Source organism: Erythrolamprus reginae, chromosome 2, assembly GCF_031021105.1.
Source record: "Erythrolamprus reginae isolate rEryReg1 chromosome 2, rEryReg1.hap1, whole genome shotgun sequence".
NCBI classification, from domain to species: domain Eukaryota; kingdom Metazoa; phylum Chordata; class Lepidosauria; order Squamata; family Dipsadidae; genus Erythrolamprus; species Erythrolamprus reginae.
The window spans coordinates 61135037-61157839 of NC_091951.1; the positions used below are offsets into that span (position 1 = coordinate 61135037).

Sequence of the window (22803 nt, forward strand, 5' to 3'; positions counted from 1 at the left end):
CTCAAGTAGGAAAGCTTATACAATTTCTGACAAGTGGCTCTCCAGTCTCTTTTTGAAAGCCTTCTGTGATGAAGCACCCACACAACTTCTGAATGTAAGCTCTTCCATTGATTGATTGTTCTGTCAGAAAAATTCTTATTTCTAGGTTGAATCTCTCCTTGAACAGCTTCTACCCATTGTTGTTTGTCTGGCCTTTGGATGCTTTGTAAAATAGGTTGTCCCCATCCCCTCTGTGACAGTCCCTCAAATATTAGAGTACTGCTGTCATTTTATTTATTTACGTATTTATTAGATTTGCATGCTGCCTCTCTCCGCAGACTTGTTCTCTTCACGAGAATAGCGATACCCAGATTCTTCAACTGTTTATCATCTATTTTAGCCTACAGACCCCCTACTCATCTTTTTTGCTCTTCTCTGCACTCTTTCTAGAATCTCAACATCTTTTTTATAGTGTGGTAACCAAAACTAGATGCGGTATTCCAGGTATGGATTTATTAGGCTTTATAGAACAGTATAATAACTTATGTGAATTTGATTCAGTTCTTCTATTAATGCAACCACTGGCATTTTTGGCTGCTTCTGCATGGTTGCCGATCAGTTTCCGGTCACAATTCAAAGTGTTGGTTTGAATCATGGCACCGGATCAGATTATCTCCAGGACAGCCTTCTGCCGCACGAATCCCAGCGACCAGTTAAGTCCCACAGAGTGGGCCTTCTCCGGGTCCCGTCAACTAAACAATGTCGTTTGGCAGGACCCAGGGGAAGAGCCTTCTCTGTGGCGGCCCTGGCCCTCTGGACCCAGTTCCCCCCAGAGATTAGAATTGCCCCCACCCTCCTTGTCTTTCATAAGCTCCTTAAAACCAACCTCTGCCGTCAGGCATGGGGAAACTGAGATATTCCTTCCCCCTAGGCCTTACAATTTATGCATGGTATGTTTGGTTTTATAATAAGGGTTTTTTAGTTGTTTTAGTATTGGATTGTTACATGTTGTTTTTTATCATTGTTGTTAGCCACCCCGAGTCTACAGAGAGGGGCAGCATACAAATCCAATAAATAAATAAATAAAATAAATAAATACTACTGATTCATAAATTGATTGTCCACTAGGACTTGAAGATCCCTCTCAGTTCAATTCAATTCAATTCAATTCATTAGATTTGTATGCTGCCCTTCTCCAAAAACTCCGGGCAGTTACTGCTATTAGTTTCACCTAATCTGAACCTGTACTTTTGGTTTTTCTTGTCTATGACCTTACTTTTTTCCATGTTAAATTTCATTTTGTTAGATAGCCCCCCTTCAAGTCTGTTGAGATCCATCTAAATCAGGAATGTCAAATTTGTGGCCTGCGGGCTGGATGCATCATGCGCTGGCCACGCCCTCTCCCATTTTAGCGAAAGGGAGAAAAGTTGTGACACATTACATGAAGACAATGTGACACCATGAGTTTCACCCCCTTGATCTAGATATTGAGCCTATCATCTAAGGCAGTGATGGCGAACCTATGGCATGGGTGCCACAGGTGGCACATGGAACCATATCTGCTGGCATGCAAGCCGTTGCCTTAGATCAGCTCCAATGTGCATGTGTGCACCAGCCAGCTGATTTTTGGCTTGCACAGAGGCTCAGGGAGGGTGTTTTTGGCTTCCAGAGAGCCCCTGGGAGGGTGGGGGAGGGACGTTTTTACCCTCCCCCAGCTCCAGGGAAGCCTTTGGAGCCTGGGGAGGGCGAAACATGAGCCTACTGGGCCCACCAGAAGTTGCAGAAACAGGCTGTTTCCGGCCTCCAGAGAGCCTCCGGGAGGTGGGGGAAGCTGTTTTCACCCTCCCCAGGCATTGAATTATGGGTGTGGGCACTCGCACATAGAAACATAGAAGACTGATGGCAGAAAAAGACCTCATGATCCATCTAGTCTGCCCTTATACTATTTTCTGTATTTTATCTTAGGATGGATATATGTTTATCCCAGGCATGTTTACATTCAGTTACTGTGGATTTACCAACCACGTCTGCTGGAAGTTTGTTCCAAGGATCTACTACTCTTCAGTAAAGTTTGTTCCAAGGTTCTACTACTCTTTCAGGCACGATAGTGCGCACGCACACTCGGGTGCCAAAACACTCGGGTGTTTTGGCACCCGAGGGAATAAAGGTTCGCCATCACTGATCTAAAGTGTTGGCTAGTCTTGTCAGTTAAGTATAATCCACCAATTTGAGGAGTTTTCCTTCTATTCCCTACTTGAAGGGGAGAGGAGAATTAAAGACAAATGCAGACATCCTGATTTTTTACTGGGCAGCCTTTCAAGATATTCTCCTGCTACTGCAGTTGCTTTCTTCTCATTCACTCTGAGATAAAGTCAGCATTGGCTTGGATAATTGTCTTATATCTTTTATTGTACAGACAAATGTACATAATTCTTATCATTTCTCCGTAATCTTCACATCCTCCAAATATGCCTTTGTCATCTAACTCATCATCTGCTTCCTGGCTGGTTTTCAACTTATCTAAATATCTAAAGAAGTTCCTGTTGAGTTGTTAATTTGCTTTTGTCTTGAGCTCTTTTTATTAGAAGACCGATTGACTGAATTCTTTATTATCCTTTTCTTTTTCTGCCAGAGATTTTGAACCTCTTTGGATTTCTACTTTCCAGCAAAATTAGGTTGGATAACTTAGTTTCCCTTCTAGTTCTTAGACCTCCCCCCACTCAATCCTGTATTATATATCCAGAGATTGTGAAGTCCTGATTTCCTTTGAAGCTTAGTCTCTGGGGGTAAATCAGATTGCCTCTCTCCCAGTTCTCCTCTGAAAAATTTATGTTTCTATTTGTTATCCTGGTGATGAGCTCAGACCATCTGCTCAGCAAAGAAGCAAACATCTCTACTGCCAAAAATCTACACAATAGCTCCACACAAGCAATCAAATAATCATCTTGAAAATTAGCAGATCTCTCCTCCACAAAGCACCAACTCCCTTGCAAAATCCTCTGTCCTTGTTATATTTTGGGCACTTTTATGAACAATATTTTTCTTCATCTTGTTTAGCAGACATAGATTGCTGCTTCTTTGAAATTATGAGCAAAATTTAGGAAATCAGAAGGTATCAATATTTTTTTAAAAAATATCCATAACTTCTCTGGAAGTTGCTTGTTTTCTTGCTTTTGCTTCTCATGAAATATACTTACGGTATTTATTCTCGTCTATATTTTTTCTCCATTCAAAATTTAATTTGCACCTTTGTTTTATCATTTGTATTTTTTAACTTGAGTAGAAATGGTTATTATCCATTGCTGGAGAGTGGCCTAAATCAACTATTAACTCTGAAAAGGATTAATTTTTCTGATATATGTATTATACAATGATGGATAATGAAAATAAAAATAAAACGAATCACATACTTGATTCGTACGTAAAACAACTTTCAGATTCTCACCAATTTAGCAATTAAGACTAGAATTTTAAGAAATAAAACCATGTTTTAATTAGCATTTCTAACATAAATTTTACTTTCTACTCTAGTATCAAGTAATAGTTGTATGTATAGTATGCTTGTGTTGTATGGTTTTTAAATGATGGTTTTTAGATGCTTTTTTAAATATTAGATTTGTTATATTGTAATACTACTGTTATTATTGTTGTTGTGAGCCGCCCCGAGTCTCTAGAGAGGGGCGGCATACAAATCTATTAAATAATAATAATAATAATAATAATAATAATAATAATAATAATTATTATTATTATTATTATTATTATTATTATTATTATTAATGTTTTGGGTCATCTGCTCATATAAAGCAACAGACACCTAACAATTTAGACCACTGTTTCCCAACTTATCAACTTTAAAACACATAGACTTCAATTCCCAAAATTCCCCAGCCAGCATGGCTATTTGGAGAATTTTGGAAATTCAGCTCCATAAATCTTAAAGTTGCCAAGTTTGAGAAACACTAATTTATACAATGCTAGGCAAGAAATAAATCTATAATCAGAAGCAGTCTCCATTTGAGATGGCATAAGAAGATAAACTTCATGTCTGGTCGCATCAAAGATGCATGGTTATTCTTGAAAATTTAAAGAATGAAAGCCAGTAACTTTATTATGTGACAAAATTTGGAAAACTTACTTCAAAAATAGAGCAGTTGGACATTTATGAAAATTCTGTATTTCCATAGCTTCCCTGTATATTCATATATTTTTGAAACACAGAAATTAATACAACCCAGTTGTAGTGGAGGTTAGTGTCTAATTTTTCTTGAAGATTGAAAAAAAGATATTTTAGATGTTGATTGCATAGAAAAAAAGATATTTTAGATGTTGATTGCATAGAAATATCAGTTAGGAATTAGAAACTGACCTGTTTAGATCTAGTTAGCATATCCCCTTAAGCCAGTGCTTCTCAATTATGCCTCTTCTAGGAAGAATCTGGGCCCCAATGGAATTTTAATGTTAATATTTATTATTTTACTTATTATAAGCTGAAAGCAAACTATTGCCTGGGGAAGACTGCTCAACCCACTTACCTGGGAGCAAGTCACACTGAACTCAGTGGAGCTTGTTTTCAGTTAGGCGGACATAGGCTACCGTGATTAGGGCCCTCTTTTGACATGGGGCCAGGCCAGCTTAATCTAAGCCCATGTTTTGGGGTCATTGGCCTGGCCCATAACCACTGCCTCTGTTGGGCACTCACAGCGAATGGTATGGAAGGAGGCTTTAGGGTGCTGTTCAAAGCTTTTGCCCAGCTGCAGAATATGCTCTTCCTTGTTCAGCAGCAGGTTCACCATACTGTTCATGGCTACTGTGGCACCCACCGAGAACAAGAAGAACCCAGGTAGCCACCCCGCCTCGCCTGACCATCTTCTCTTCCGGGCTCAGAGCAGCGTGCAACTGGGAAAATACTCCCCGTGGGAGAGAATTAATCAAGAGGGCCCATACATGTTCCCTGGGGTCACACATGCCCCCTTGGCATCACTCTGCTCCCCAGGGGGGTGCACCTCACTATTAATCAACCAATCATATAATAGAAGTTCAGGATTTAAATAAACAACCCCCCTCCCTCTCTCTTTTTCCCCTTGCTGTTTTCCACTGATTGAGAGCCATTGATAAAGCGTCATCATTTTGTCATGTGTTTTTGCATTCATTCTCAACTGTCATGAGAGTCCTTGCAGCAAGGACAGAGTTCTTTGCGCTTGACGTGTTCAGCTGATGAATTCCATTCACACAATCAATGCCTGCCTGAAAAATAGTTTGCCAGTTGATAAAAGGCAGCATTGTCCTGACAAGATACAAGCTATTCTGAAGCACTGCACCTGCCTAAATTCTCTTTCATCGTTCCACGAATCCAAATTTTATTGGTGTTCTGCTATGTATGTTATTGTAAGCTGCGCCTTCTTGGTCTTTTCACAATATTGCAAATGACATACATTTCAGACCTCAGTGGAGCGCACTGTGGCATTTGGCACACTTATGTATTTTGAAAAAATAAGCACTGAAAAAATAAGGCACTTTTGAGTGAAACTGAGTTCTTCCCAAAACGGGCAGATTATTAGAGGCAATTAAAAAGAATAAAACAAACCTGAAGTGCTACAGAACAAATAGCAAGACAAGCCTGAAATGGTTTAACTAAATTATTTCCAAATTCATTCACTCTCAAAATTCTATGCAAGTATTAGATGGGTGTTTTGCACTGACAGAACTTAGCAGACAGAGGCTTGATTTTTTAAATAGGAAACTTTTATTCTGGCATTTTCAGCACCACTCCAGCTCAGCTTAAACAGAACAGCGAACAGACTTCTGAAAGCTCCTTTTATAGGGTGGCTGTCAGACAGCCAATCAGTCACAATGGTGTAACTTCCCGCTTGAAAGGCCTCTTATACTTAGCCAATCAAGTTTCAGCATCAGCCTTCCTGGACGGTCATAAGTCAAGGACTTTGCATTTCTGATGAAGTTGTAAGTTGAGGACTTAACAGCAAGTTTATGTACCGTAACTGGTTTTCTAGACATTCTCGGAAACATTTAGCTTTCTTATAAACCAAAGCAGATTTAAGCATATGCATTTCCTTCTATTTTTCATGGTTTCCATAGGAATCAATGGAAAAGCGATTAATGCGTGCAAGCCCAAAATTCACCCTTTTTGCCAGCCGAAGCGCCTGTTTTCGCGCTGGTGGGATTCCCCTGAGGCTCCCCTCCCTGGGAAACCCCACCTCCAGATTTTGCAATGCTGCAGGGGAATCCCAGCAGGGGAATCCCACCAGCACGAAAATGGGTGCTTCAGCTGGCAACAGAAGTCCGGAGGTGGGGCATCCCAGCGGGTTCGTAAGGTGAAAATAGTTCGGAAGAAGATGCAAAAAAATCTTAAACCCCGGGTTTGTATCTTGAAAAGTTCATATGACAAGGGGTTCATAAGACGAGATATCACTGTACAGTATTTTTGTAAGGATGTCCACAACACCCAACACAATTTATACACTCATACTCAATCAGATTTATTTCTAAATGAACATGTTTAGGATTTTTCTGGTAATTGTTAATTTATCTATGAAACTTTATAACATTTCCAGAATGTTTATATAATGGGAAAACATAATAAATTTAATACAACATATTTAAACTAACTTTTTTTATATTAAACCTTGTGAAGTTTTTAGCACATACAGTACATGTTTTTAGAATGTTTTCTGAATATAATGTTGGTGGGTGACAGGATAAAACTATATGTAAAAATAATAATGCAGACTTCAATAAAATATTTTAATTTTATTATTCTGATACAGAAACCTTTGCATATCACTATATTTACATATGAAGTCAGAGGCTTCAAAAGATTTTCAGATTTTATGAAATATAACAGGAAACAGGATTTCAGGTTCTATTTATGCTCAATGAAACAATTCTTTTTTTTTTTGTTTTTATTATATGATTTTATGCTAAACAATTCTTCAAAAATTTAAGTTCTGTGGCGCAGATTAATGGTTTTAAAGAAACCAATAATTTTGTTTCAACCTAAAGCAATATGTTGTCTAATTTAAAGAAAAACATATTTAGCACAACTTTGTAATTGAAATACAGTATCTTAAGCAACTGTTGCTTAAGAATGAAATTTGAGGAACTTGTGGCTCTTTCAGTGCTTCTGACTGCTGCTGCAATGCACTCCCATAATCTGACCTGCTCCCATTGTGCACATTTCTATGATGCACTCACTCTTCTTGACCTGCAGTGCCCCCACCACTGACTAACACAGCACTTCTTGTGCACCCCCATAAGCGCCTTCCTGAGTGCATTGCTCCCCAATGTGGCATCACATACACCCATCACCAACCTACATCCCTACTGTGTATCTTTCCCAACCTATGCGGTACTGCTTGTGCACCCCTGTACCCTTCCCAGCCCACATTGCCCTATAAATGTTGTCCTTGATTTGCATGGTGCCTCTTGCAATCTTCCAAGCAATCTAGCCACACTTCCTAATTCATGCCACACCCTTGCATGCTGTCCCCAACTGATGGGGCACGTTCTTACACACCTGCAACTTCCTGGCATTCGTCTCTCCTTTACAACCCCTTGCGTGCCCTACTCGATTGCACAGCATCCCTTACACATCCCTATGATCCACTCATTCTTCTTGATCCGCAGTGCCCAGAGGTGGCCTGCTAAGGTGGAACGGTGACGTGTGCTCGTTCCTGTGGCTCTGAGTGCTAGCGAAGTCCAGCGCAATTATGCTACTGCAGCTGCGCAGGTAGCAAAATTGTGTGCAGAGATGCAGGCGAAAATGGACGAGCCTGACACCCCGACCTCCAGCGCTTCGCCTCCCGCCGGGCAAGAGGGCTCAGGAGGCAGGTTCTGCCGGGTTCGGGTTCGGTATGCCGAACACCGCAAAGTTCAGCAAGGCCCCGAACTATGCAAGTTCAGTTCGCTCAACACTACTTATGACCCTTTGCTTCCTCCCTCCCTTTCTCTCCCAGCAGCAGGCACTTACCTGCCTGATGTTCTTGGACTTGCAACTTTCTGCTGGCTTCTCCACTTACTTTCTCCCTGCAAGCTACCAACAAGCAAAGTAATTGGGTAACGTGACAGGAATTCGGGGGACAGAGGGAAGGAAGAGAAATAATGACAGAATGAAAGTAGGGCAGGAATGAGGCAGGGAAGGAAAGAGGAGGGAGGGAGATAGAGAAGAAAATACAAAAAGATGGAAGGAAGAGTGGAAGGGAGGGAGGGAAGGGTGGGAGGAAGAAAAGGAAGATAATGACAAAAGGAGGAGGGAAGGGAATGCTCCCTACCAGCTTCCCACAAGAAAACTCATTGGTTTTTCCCCCAGCCAGGACCATTCTGTTTCTTGGGTTTAGGTAGGGAAGGGTCTCCGAAATACTGATCCAATGGGACATAGGATATCCGATACATACCAATATTCCCAAATAGGAAATGGACATTGCAGCTGTAGCTCCAAAGTGCAGCAACATAAACACATATACAGTACATAAAATCTGACATACACCCCTACCAATATTGTATCCATCCTAGTTCTGAAACTAACACACATTAATTAATTCTAACTGATATCAATACAGAGAATTTCATTTTGTTTTTGCTTTAAAGACCAGTGTTTCTGTTTGCTTTCTTTCTAAACTTGCTAGTACAAATTCACTGGGAATTGCAAGTGGAGATTGCTTTGCCTTTGTTAATAATCAGTAAGATTGATGTGTTCATTCAGTTTGGCAGGCTAAGGAAAACCCTCCAATTACCAGTTTAAACCCCCCCCCCAAAACCTGATGTGGTGATACTGGCTACTGAATGCTCTGGGTGACTGATTAGAGCATTTTAATGGCAAGAATTTGACAATAATATGCCTTATTTCTAGGTGTGCTCCACTTGTGGCCCAATTTGTCTACTTTTATGACATTGCCAATAATATTTTTATATGCAGTGAAATGAATTGGGGCTCCCTTGGTTTGACAAGCATGGATGATGTACTGTATTCCAGCCAGCATCTCTCATGTTATACAGGCCTACCTCAACCCATCCTTATTTGAGCTGATAAAAATATAAAGAAACTGTACTTGTCTAAGGAAAACACTTCAGCTAATCCTAAATACAGTATGTGAATAATAAAGCTAGAAAATATACTCTAAATGTCCTCTGTCAAACAATGTCATCACAATAAGAAATAGGGGTCTTCATTCATAAAATAGGTAACAGCACAGACTTTGTCATCATCCTCCTGCTAAAAATAGATGTCATCATTTTTGAACTCTGGTAAACATTTGTATTTGCCTGGAGAAATCCGGACACAAGCCAAGTTAGGTTCACAGGGACAGCTGTGATGCATTCTTCTTCCCCAAAATGGAATCTGGAAAGAAATATTTAGATTTGAAGCATAGAGTGACTCCACCCAAAATTAAGCAATGTTTTGATTCAGTGCCCATGAATGTACTTTCCACACTTCAAGCTGCTTCACAGATATGTCACACCAACTATTCTATTTTTTTTTTTGGTAACATGTAATATTAACTATTTACTATTAACTATAATATTAACTGTTAACTATCCATATTATGGTATTGACTACTGCAAGTGTCAATAGCAAAAGTGACCACCAACATTTTGAAGGTATCAGCTTTGAAGAATCAATTCATATACTGTACAGTATTAGCTAATCCCCATGTGGCAATTTATTTAAATGAAGCATTTCAATAGCTTCAATCAACCACGTATTATATGTTGGTTACTCAGTTGCGAGTGTTTTTGGTGGAAAGCATAGCAAAATAATTCTGTTAGTTACAAATATTGTACTGTTTTATCTGTCTCCTTAAAGAAGAGATATTGGATGTACAGTACTAGAAAACAAATGGTAGTAAATAAACATGATTAATAAAGAGGAGTGAAGCAGTAACTACAACCCAGAAATTATTATTTCTGTGTAACCTGCAATAAATAGGACAGTGTAAACATTTAAAAATCTATCAGTTAATAGATATATTCATGATATAATAGTACTTTTTCCAATCTTCTACTCTAATAATGTGAATTCTGGGGGTGCAATTGTAACACATTCATAAATTCCAGAAGTTTAAATCAAATTAAAATGTAAAAAGTTTAAGTTAACAGGAAATTTGATCTATTGAAATTTATGCTACAACTTTGTGATTTTTATTTCCACTTATTTCAATGGGGATTCTGGAACTAACAATCTGGAGTCAACTTTTAACTTGAAAGTTAAAAGAAGTTTCTGAAATAAAAATGCAAATATTTGCTTAACATCTTTTCACATCACATTCAATATAAAATTATTTGGCTAACACTGGGTATCTTTAGCAAGATGAACTTTAGTTATATTGACCATCATAATTTAGTTTAGAATGGTGGCAATTAGGAGCTCAATAAAAATGAAAGCACTTCATTTAAAAGAAGTACCCCAGTATAAGGAATAGATGGCCTGATTCTTTCCAGATGTTTAATAATGATAGAAAACTTTCTTTTTTTCAATATTTAAAATGCTAAATTTAATTTTAATATACCTGTACCTGACATACATGTACAATTTACTTTGCACTACTGTATTTTGAAACAAATATTACCAGGGAAAACATTTACTGCAACCAAAATTGCTTAAAATATTTAAAAATCTTTTCATCTTTTCCCTAGCAGTAATATATCAACATTTCTGGTTCCCAATTTCAATGTCTTTTTTCCCAATATTAAAACTAGTGACCAGTGAACCATTAGTTGCTAAACTCTATAATTTTTTCAAGTTTCAAAACCATTTTTTAAAAACGAGAAAAGGTGGATTTTTAAAATTTCCTCCAGGACTTAGTTTCATTGAAGAAAAGCTCTTTCTCAACTTTTGCAGCAAAAATATTATTTTATAGAGTTCGGTTTATGACTAATATTTCTATTAGTTTTCCCCCTATTTTTAACATTATACAAGAACCAGAATATTATATAACACACTAACTTTATGACTTAAAGGATGGCAGTCTTCTCCAAAGATGCCCACTGGTGTGCAAATCCGAAGACTTTGGATCCAGAGACTAACAGCACAGCACATGCCTCCACCACATTGCAGATCTCTATCACAAGCCTTAAATATAAAACACACACACACACACACACACACACACACACACACACACACACACACACACACAGCATTAGTAGATGCATAAAATAAATACTAAAACAATCTCAGGCTGTTTTAATCATTTGCTCATACTGTATATTTAAAAGAGAGATGTTGTTTACAAAAATATACAACCAGAGACATAAATCTGAGCAACTACTGAAATAAATTGAGTTAATTCACATTGCTACTGCAATGTTTAGTGAAGGTGATAATTGCTTTCCAAATATCTCATAGAACAGTGGCCCACAACCTTTTGGGCACCAGGGACCAGTTCCATGGGGAGAGGTTTTTGCTTGCATCTCACAGATGAGGGTTCACTTGTTTGTGTGGACTGGTTTTTGGCATGCTACGGACGAGGGCCTGTCCAGGAGAGAGGGTTGAGGACCCCTGTTCTAGAGGAACCTTGCATCTAATGCTGTAAAAATGGCTGCTTCTCTAACAAAGTGAGCCACAGTCTCCCTTGGTACCTACTTGTCATAGAAGGAATGTTTCCCGTAAAAGAGCTCCATAAGGAAGACTAGACTAAAAAACAGACACCCTATAGGCCTAAAACTATTTTTATTAGAACAGTTATGGTAACTGAATACTGAATTCTGAATATGCTTCCTCTTCTCCTCTTTTATCTTCATGTGATGGGGGGATTGTCTGAAGCATTTAGTCAACCCTTATGTATTCGTTACAAAAGGGTTGACGAGGAATTACTCATCTTTCCTTATCTCTTTCAAAAATTTCTGAGTGCATTTTGCCTAGAATGTCTGATAATTTAATGATACAAGATTGCCAAAACAGTGCCTGTGTCCTTTTCTTATAGCCTACTAAACAGAGAAGTTAGTTACATCGATATACAGTATATCTTTATATATCAGACAAGATGGAGTGGCTGTGGGTTTTGCCTCCCAAGGACAATTCCATCTGCCCGTCCATTACCCTGGGGGGGATCACTGCCCCCCTCGGAGAGGGTCCGCAACTTGGGCATCTTCCTTGATCCACAGTTGACATTGGAACATCATCTTTCGGCTGTGGAGAGGAGGGCGTTTGCACAGGTTCGCCTGGTGCACCAGTTGCGGCCCTATTTGGACAGGGAGTCATTTCTCACAGTCGCTCATGCCCTCATCACCTCGAGGTTTGACTACTGCAATGCTCTCTACATGGGGCTACCTTTGAAAAGTGTTCGGAAACTTCAGATCGTGCAGAATGCAACCGCGAGAGCTATTGTGGGGTTACCTAGGTTTGCCCACGTCTTTACAACACTCTGCGGCTTGCATTGGCTGCCAATCAGTTTCCGGGCACAATTCAAAGTGTTGGTAATGAACTATAAAGCCCTACATGGCATCGGACCAGAATATCTCCGGGACCGTCTTCAGCGGCCGATAAGGTCCCACAGATTTGACCTTCTCTGGGTCCCGTCAACTAAACAATGTCGTCTGGGCCTTCTCTGTGGTGGCCCCGGCCCTCTGGAATCAACTCCCCCCAGAGATCAGAATTGCCCCCACCCTCCTTGCCTTTCATAAATTGCTTAAGACCCACCAATATTGTAGTACTAATTGGAATATATTACTGTTATTTTTTATATATGCTGTGAGCCACCCCGAGTCCTCAGAGAGGGGCGGCATACAATTAATTAAATAAATAAATAAAATAATATTGCCAGGCATGGGAAAATTGAGACATCTCCCCCAGGCTTATAGACTTTATGTATGGTATGCTTGTGTTGTATGCTTTTTAAATGATGGGTTTTTAAAAAATACTTTCTTTTAATATTACATTTGTTACATTGTATATTATTATTATTGTTGTTGTGAGCCACCCCGAGTCTGCGGAGAGGAGCGGCATACAAATCTAAAAATTATTATTATTTATTATTATTATTATTATTATTATTATTATTATTATTATCTTTACCCAGAGAAATAGTCTTTGAGGTATGGCCATTCATTGAGCAACTGTTCCAAGCTAGGATGGCACTGAACAAATGATACATAAGCCATTGGAGCACCCCCATAGGTTAAAAGTTAGCCAATCTCCTCTAGGAATGTGGTCTTGATGGTTTTAAGCCTGGAAAGGGAACCTGAAATTTCTTAGTTACAAGGCATGCCCAGCCTGGCCCTTTGCAAAGAAAAACAAAAGAAGAAAAATCCTGACGGCAGAAAATTAAGAATCATTTCTTTTTCCTCCTCCTCCTCTTCCTCCTCTCCTCCCTCCCTCCTTCCTCACTGACTCTCTTAGATGCTACCTCAGATAAATCATAGTTTCCTGTTATGGAAATATAACTATAAAAATATAAAAAGGAAGGCCACACTCCTGGCCTTCCGAAATACTTTAAAAATATAGCCATATTTTTAAAGTCTTTCGGAAGGCCAGGAGTGTGGCTGTGCTGGCAGGCCTGGGGCCATTGAGCGACAACATTCTGCTCTGGCCAGTAGTATGAATGATAGATGGATGAATGTATTTTAATAGTGGAGTTTTTTAAATTTTGTATCTTGGTTTATTGTTGTACGCCACCCTGAGTCCGGATTATAAATCTAAATCTAAGTCTAAATCTAAGTCTAAGTCTAAGTCTAAGTCTAAGTCTAAATCAATCAATCAACCAATCAATAGTTTCTATTTCATTTTTAGAAATCAACTGAATAGATTTATGTGAATCACATATGTTCTAGAATAGATATAAAAACTAAACAGTTTTTTAAAAGTTGGAAATACAGGCATAAAAGGCAATGAAAGGCAAATTGAAAATGGAGTACTAGCACAAGTAATTTTACATATGAATAAAAATGATACCGTACTAACATTTTGAGAGACAAAGTATTGTTTTAATTTATTTAATAAAATGTTTCCAGAGAAATCTAGGAACAGACTTGATGCTGGCAAATAGGGAATGATTACACTGGCAAATAGGGAATGATTACACTGTTATATTACTGCACTTATTTTGGCTTCTCTTTTATTTCAGGTTTTAACATTACCAAATATTGTAAGGATTTTCCACAATGGCATAATAAATAAGTGGAATGACTTTATGAGCTGATAATGGTGCTGAGGGACACATTAAAACAAATGTTCTCTTTATAGGGCTTCATTATGAATATAATTACAGTACACTATATTCTACTGCACAACTATATAGTTTCAGCAGCAAAATTGATAGCATTGCATGTATTTATTAAATAGCTGTTGTCAGAGGGAAAAAAAGTCCACATTCTCTGCATAATATTGCAATTTCAATAGATAGACTTTTAGAACATGATGAGAAAAACTTTACAAAAGTTTACCTACACAGACATGTTAGAATTCAAACACATAGAAGAAAGGCGAAAACAAAAGACAAATCAAGAAAAGGATCTGGACATGGAAAAGCTGTTGCAAGATGTTCTGTCTGGGGGCACCCAGACTTCAACACCAACGGGAAAAAGCAGCCAGACACGCTGGTAAAAGCAAAAGCACTTTATAGTTTGAAAAATAAACACAGAGAAAAACCTGTTCTTCCCAACAGGCAGGCTATGAGGCTTCACAGCAAAGTCATGACGGCCAGACAATACAGCAGACTTCTTGCTGGCACACACACCACTGTAGAGAATAAGCCCCCCAGGCCTTTCCCCCCAAGGTTTCAGCCTTCAAGGCCACAAGCCAGAATCAGAGACGTCACAGATCACAGCCAGGTCCCAGGACTCCCAAAGATAATACTCCACAATACAGGAAGGGTGGGTCTGCCTTTTCAGCCTTTCTGGGGAGAACCACACCCAAACCCAGCTGTTGCCTATTTAGGACTGGAAGTACCTGGCTAATTGTCCCCTTCGTTGTGCTGCTCTTCTCTGCCTGTGATCAATGATGGCTTGAGCATTTTCATCTAAGGACTCCAGGCTGCTTGCTGGGGAGAGCTCCACCCCGGGGGACTCTGGCTGTTCTCCCTCTCCCTCGGCCTGATATTCCTCCTCCCCTTCTGCCTGGGCCTCCTCCTCCTCCTCCTATTCCTCATCCTCCCCCTCTGAGCAGGGAGCCGGCAGAGGTTCAGCCATTCCCTGAGGAGCCTCAGACGGAATCACAACACAGGAAATCCTAGAAAATGCTTCCTTATAGGATTTACAAAGTTGGTTAGTGAAATGCTTGAAGACTCCTTTTAAATGCAAAAATGTGATAAATCAAATGGCGCAATACCATTAGATCAAGATTGTGTAGAGAAAAAAATATAAATTTGGGCTACTTGAACAGGTATAAACTATTTGTCGATATTTATTTATTTATTTTATTTATTTATTTATTCATTTGTCCAATACACAAATACATAGGAAGAAAAATAGACATGTAGTAATATATATAAGGGTAAATTTCTGGACCTTTCTGCTGAACTGGGATTGAAAAGATAATTTCTGGATTTCACATAGATAAAAATTAGGTAAAACATAAAAAGGGAGAATAGAATGCTTTTTAAAAATTTGCAACTTTTAAAATAGAGTGAAAGTTAGATTACTATCTTATGCTTGGTGTGTCATGAATGTTCAAAGCCAATTCTTCATTATTGCCTTTGTTGCCTTTTTCTTTCGTCTTGTACTGTGCCTTTCTTTTTCTTTTTTCTCCATCTTCTGAACTTTTATTTTTCTTTTTTCTTTAGTTTGTACTACCATAGTTTTTACTACATTTATTAATAACTTCAATTAAAGTATTAACCAGAAAATTAAGACAATAAATCAGATCCATTCATATATCAGCGTGAAAAAACCCCCCAATTCAGCTTCCAAAAAGGTTTTCTTGCAAAGTTATTACGTTCTTATCAACATTTAAATTCAATTATCTTACCACATATTCATGTTTCAGATGTCTAAAATTTATAGACATTTCAATTCACTGGTGTTTGTAAGTTCATGATGAACCAAAAAGTGAAGTTACTTTAGGATATGTTTAAAGTACCTGAAGTACTGCCCTATTTTGGGTTGAAAGAGAAATTCAGTGGTCTATTGTGAACCAGGCAGTGTGTACAGTTTGATTTGTCTCATGTAACCACACACAAGAGCTGCTGAAAGGAAAATAATCTGATTTAAATCACTTCTGGCCAGAGATTGTCTGTCTTCAATGTAGTTCTATGAACCAATATGGGCAAAATACAAATGAGGCAACTTTTTTTTTCTCATAAAAATGAATTACATTTTCAAAATATGCTAGAATGCTAGAAGGGGACAAGACGGACTCATTTCCATAGAAATGGTGTAGGACAGTGATGGCAAATCTTTTTGGCTCAGGTGCGAGTGACAAAAGTAGCATGTGCACGTCGCCCACAACCATAATATAATGCCCTCCCCATGTACGTGCACATAACCCCCATACTGAGCCCTCATGCATGGGTCATACAGGCCTCACTGAAGCCTCCAGACATCCGGTAGGCCCATTGGACAGATTTTCTCTCTCTTCAGGGTTCAGGAAAGCCTCCTGAAGCCTGGGGATGGTGAAAAATGGCCCAAGGAGCCAATTGGAAGTTCAGAAATGAACTTTCGGTTGGGCTGCTGGGCCCCTTTTCACCATCCCCAGGGTTCAGAAGGCTTTCCTAAAACCAAGGGGGAGTGAAAAACGACCCAAAAAGAAAGCAGAAGATCAGCTGGCCAGCAATTGCATGCATGCTGGAACTGACATAGGGCAATGCCTCACATGCTCTGAGATATGGCTCAGATATGGCTACATCACTGGTGTAGGAGTATTCAGGCTATTATTTCTTTATTTTCTTGGCAGAGAATGTGGGTCCAGTAGTGGTGGGGCTTGAAATCTTTGACAGATTTAAAATATCTAGATGTTGGATTGTATATAGAAAAACTGCTGTCAAAGAATGCTAACACTTCTTGGGCATAGCAAGTGATTATTGAAGAGAGCAGTAGTAAGAGACAAGCTCATCTTTTCCATAAATAAATCACTTTTCAGCTCTCTCAAGACCCCAGACTTGTCACAGAATTCAGTAGTGCACCTTCTTTCCACTCGATCATGTGGCATTTTATGTAGATGATCAAAATCTTCCTGCCAACTTCTTTCTGGCATGACTGCTATTATAGCAGTACAGTAGCATCCCGGGACTCTGTGGGAGATCAGAAATGAAGCCCAGAGATACTCATTCAGAACTGAAAGAATTTCAGAGTTCTCCCTTTTGTCCCAGATAAATGAAAATATGCTCTGTATTGTGCAGCTTGGCTGCAAATGCCAAACTTCAGCAGAATTTAATGAATTTGTTGTCAAATTCAATTTGGGATGGTGTTTAACAAGCTTCCTTCATGATGTTTTGATCAAGATGCTAGACAAGGACTGGGCAGCCATGGACATTCACTGCAGGACTTTAGTACAGGTGTTTTCTCACAGTCCAACATGCTCATAGAAATGTTGTGGGGATAAAATTAAGGGAAATATGGTAGCTTGTAACAACTACTCATATGTCACTCAACAGTACAATACACAAAGAGGTTTCCCCCCACCCCCAATATTTAAAGATTTAAATGACAAGTTGGAAGGTACCTCATAGGTTATCTAGTCCAACCCACTGCTCAAGCAGGAGACCCTATACCATTTTTGACAGGTGGCTGTCCAATCTCTTCTTGAAGGCCTCCAGTGATGCAGCACTGACAGCTTCTGAATGCAAGCTGTTCCATTGGTTGATCGTTCTCACTGTCAGAAAAGTTCTCTTTATTTCTTGACTAAACAAGCCGCCCCGAGTTTTCGAAGAAGGACATCATACAAATCCAATCCAATCCAATCCATCCATCCATCCATCCATCCATAAATCTCCTTGGTCAGTTTCTATCCATTATTCCTTGTTTGGAACACTGCTATTATATCATTCCTGGTCCTTCCCTCCGCTAAACTAGTAATGCCCAGTTCTTGTAACCATTACATTCTTCATATGTTTTAGCCTCAAAGTCCCTAATCATCTTTGTTGCTCTTCTTTTTCTGAATGAAAATGAATTTCAGAAACAAAAAAATACTTGTATAAACAGAAATAATGCTAGACACTTATAGACATTTCTACTGCTCTTTCATTAATACAGTATTTATATTCCTATAGATTTAGACACATTCTGATCCCAAGTCCAACATTCCGCTTGCCAGCAGTTTATCACTTTCATTCAAAAGAACATGATCTGGATTGTGCTAAGCAAATGTATTTGAGATGGAACTACTAATTTTTTTTCAAATAACTTTTGCTTTGCTCTGTAACCATCATCTTTCCTCCCACCTGTTTAGTGCTTCTAACCATGACAAAATCTCAGTTCCTGGACTAAGGATTAGAAAATATGCATCACTACTTCAGTATAATAGGGAATAAAAAATTAGCCAGTGTGGATAATAGTTAAGGCACCAGACTAGAAAGCAGAAGACTGTCAGCCCAAACTACCTAATTGAGTTGTTGTTGGGAAAATAAGAGGTGGTAGGTAGATTGGATATGTTTGCTATATTGAGTTATTTGTAAAAAGAATATAGGATATAAGATATAAATAAATTAAGATGAGAGGAATCTAGAGGTTGTCCTCAACTTACATTGGGACCAAAATTTTAATTTTTAAGTCTTTGTGGATATAAATAATAATGTGACTGTACCACAATTTTAATATCAGTCAAAAAATGAATCATGTGATAGTTAAGTAAATCTATTTTCTATTACTGTTGTGAGCTGCCCAGAGTCTACAGAGAGGGGCAGCTACAAATTTAATAAATAAATAAATAAATAAATAAATAAATAAATAAATCACATGGTTGTAACTATTAATCAACCCTCATCAATAGCATTTTTGCCCATTGTTTTGACAGAAACTGGGAAAAATTAGCAAGACATGATCACATACCTGTGGGACACTGGTCATAAATGTGATCCAATTGCCAAGGGCCTGAATTGAGGTCATGTGATTATGGGTGTGATTATGATGGTCAGAAGTTTCTTTACAAACTGGAAAACATCCTTTCCAATGCCCTCATAACTGTGTAAGTCTGCCTATAGACAGAATAGGGTGTATGGTTCTATTAATTTCATTAATGCTGCACAGAAAGCTAGTTAATTATGCCACCAGAAGTATCTAAAATTTCCATGTTGTTAGTATCTGCATGGCTTAGCAAACAAATGATTCTGCAACCCAACAAGACAGACACAGACTTCAGAGGATAATAAGAGCAGCATAAAAAACAATTACTGCCAACCTGCCTTCCATTGAGGACCTGAATATTTCATGAGTCAAAAAGAGGGCTGTGAAAATATTTACAGAGCCCTCCATCCTGGAGATAAATTGTTTCAACTCCTATCCTCAAAATGACATTATAGAGCACCGCACACCAAGAAAACTAGACACAAGAACAGTTTCCCCTCAAATACCATCACTCTGCTAAACAAATAATTCCTCACTACTGTCAAACTATTCACTAAGGCTGCAGTACTATTACTATTAGTCTTCTCAGCATTCCTATCATCCATCTCCTCCCACTTATCGTATGTCTGTATGACTGTAACTTGTTGCTTGTATCCTTACAATTTATATTAATATTGATTGTTTCCTGATTGCTTATTGAACCCTTGTGACAATCATTAAGTGTTGTACCTCATGATTCTTGACAAATGTATATTTTCTTTTATATACACTAAGAGCATATGCACCAAAAACAAATGCATTATTTCTCCCTAAAGCAGTTATGGGGCTTAGAAAATGATGCAATGTTTATAATGTTAGGAGTAATAGAATCTTTAGACAAGGAGAAAGCTGGGAAATTTTAGAAGGCTAACAGATTGTATCTAGTTTTTCACATTGCAGTGAAATATGACACCTTCGTAAAATCTGTTTGATATCCAGACGCTATATACACTGATGAATGAATGGCAATGAAAAGTCTTTCAAAATTATGCCCAGACTTTTGCTTTCCTTTTACAGTTTTTCACAATATTATACATGAATTGGCAAGGAAATCTGGAACTGCCAACTCTTTTAACAAAGCCTTTGGAAAGTTCACAACATTTTGGAAAGTTTGCAAAATTGAACTTAGGTGCATGGGGAGTAGGGGAATCTGTAAAACAGAATTAGTAAAACCTGTTGTTGTTGTTGTTGTTGTTATTATTATTATTATTATTATTATTATTATTATTATTATTATTATTATTATTATTATCATCATCTCAGAAAGGGATACTGTAGTACAGTATGGCAGGGAAGCAAATTCACTTTGTTGCCATGTCAATGTTTATTTGGAAATAAATTATGTTCCATTGCATATTTGTATTAGCTAAGACTATATTCTCAATTAGAATCTAAGCACATTGGCAACATTGTTTTCTTGTCACATTCCCAACAGTGTTGCCTTCATCCCATTCCATGAATGGGGCAGTCTGAAATAAGTAGTACAGTACTCCTTTCCTGTAACTCCTTTCCAGTGTTAAGGCTGCCCAGAGTTCCTCTGTAAGTGACATACATGATTCAGCTTTTAACATACATTTATAAATTTCTAAATAGAATTCCGCAGATATTTGGTGTCTCTATAACATTTGAGCAGGGAAGACCTACAAGCTCCCTTCAATTTTAAGCCTCCAATACTGCACATTTTAAAGAAGAGATTTGTCTGGTGTAGGGTTTCCTGCCTAAGCAGGGGAAGATCTCCAAGGTCCCTTCCAACTCTGTTATTCTTTTTCTTTAAAAAAAATATTTTTATTAAGTATAAACATATTAAAAAACATTAAAATAAGGACAAATATATAAACAAGACAAAACAACACATTTACAAATATACATATCCACCTCTATGACCTTTATACTGTAAATTGTCTTAATGTTAAATTTTCATTTACATGTCATTCATATCAACTGTATTTCTTTACAGTTTTTACCCATTTATCTATTAGTAAATATATGTATCCCTTACAATCAAACTTATGTAATCCTATGTTTATTCTTTAACTAATAACAACTCTGTTATCATTCTAGTCCATGTTAAATTTTCCTTTATATCTTTTTCTTTTGTGTACACTCAATGCATATGCACCAAAGACAAATTCCTTGTGTTTCCAATCTCACTTGGCCAATAAAGAATTCTATTCTATTCTATTCTATTCATATAAACTGTACAATTCCTTTACAGTTTTTACCTATTTATCTATTAGTAAATATACCGTAGGTATCCTTTAGAATCAAATTTCTGTAATCCTATGTTCATTCTTTAACCAATAACAACTCTTGTTATTACTCTAGTCTGTTCTGTATTGGACATACACAGAATGAATTAAGTGAGATAGGAGCAAGGAGGGGGAAAGCAAACGAGCTTACCTGAGTCCTTGAAAACAGACTAGATCCGATCGCCAGTGGCAACAAGGACAAACTTCCTGGTCTTTTAAAAGCAACGTAGAAACCGCCCGCGGGCAGAGCCCCGTTTGGAAGTTTCCGCAGCAACTGAGGAGGCAGCAACTAAGGACGCTACCAACACGTGCTCAACCCCCAGCCCCTTCTCCCTCAAAAAGACACCTCATCAGAGCTCCCCTTCCCCCAATGTGCACCTATTGACAAAAGCCTCAGGGACGAACAGTCTGGCCCTGGGCAGGTTTTCAACGAGACTCGTGTCGGAATCAAGGACGGGCACCCACCTCTCCTGTTCCACACACATATACACATACCATTCAGTCTGAATAATACTCAAGGCTTTTGAACTAATCCCCCCCGCCTCTCTAACCAGCCTTGACAATTTGTATCTACCCGTTATCCCACCCTCCCCCACAAAGCACAACACCAGCCCGAGATGCGCAGCCCCGATCCCTCTTCTAATCGCCCCCCCCCCCCCCCAGCCAAATCCTTTCAGCGACTTTCGGGCAAATGGCAGCTCTACATCTATAGTGCCAGGCTCATTCCACGCAATAGCAGGCATTTCACCTTCTCGGAGCACCAATCCCTCAACTCTTTATTTGTCTCTTGCCCGCTTTGGATTCTTTCCCCCAAAAGCGCCCCGCAGCTCCACCTATTATTACTATTACTATTACTTTTACTATTATTACAATTACTATTACTATTATATTTACTAATAGATAAATTGGTAAAAACTATAAAGGAAATACAGTTTATATGAATGGCATAATAAACAACAACAACAACAACAACAACAACAACAACAACAACAATAATAATAGAAGGGACCCTCATATGCTCGCTCTGCTTGCTCTGCCCGCCCTCCGGGCTCAGCACGATCCCAACCTTGGGGGCGATGTTCGATTTTCCCGCCGAAATGGACCGCAGCCTCAGACGGGACTGAAGCCGGCCCTCTGTGTTCCCGCCTGCTCAAACCGTCGGAAGAAGGGCCCATTGCCCAGATGGGTTTGCGTCCGGCTCTCACCCCAGTGATGACCGCCGAATCCCCCGAGCAGAAGAGCAGAAAGAGGAAGGGAAGGCTGCTTTTCATGGCGCCCTCCGGAATTTTTTCTAATGCCGGGTTCCGAGGCTGCGTCGGTGGTTCTCGGTGCGCGGCTGAGGCTCCCCTCCGGACGGCACCAACGGGAAGAAGGAGGAGAACAGCGGAGCTCGAGCTGCCGTCGCCGGAGCCGTTTTAAAGCCCCGGGTTGCCATTCAGAAGCAAGATGAGTCACTTCTCGAGCTGCCCCGGCAACGCCGTCGGGGAGAGGGGCCGGAATCCCTACGACGCCAATCCACAAGGAAAGCGCGAGCTGAAATACGAAAAGCCCACCTTGCGGTGTGGAAGAAATACTCTCGCTGGAG

At 39.1% G+C, this 22803-nt stretch overlaps 1 protein-coding gene across 1 annotated transcript; it reads right to left on the minus strand.

Moving 5' to 3' along the window:
* Positions 1-6730: 6730 nt before the first annotated feature.
* Positions 6731-22801, minus strand: PROK2 (prokineticin 2). The gene is made up of 3 exons (XM_070738237.1): positions 22424-22801; positions 10940-11065; positions 6731-9334 (listed from the first exon to the last, which is right to left on the minus strand). Exons 1-3 carry the CDS (start codon positions 22487-22489, stop codon positions 9209-9211), a joined length of 318 nt encoding a protein of 105 aa, XP_070594338.1. The 5' UTR covers positions 22490-22801; the 3' UTR covers positions 6731-9208.
* Between the last annotated feature and the right edge of the window lie 2 nt (positions 22802-22803).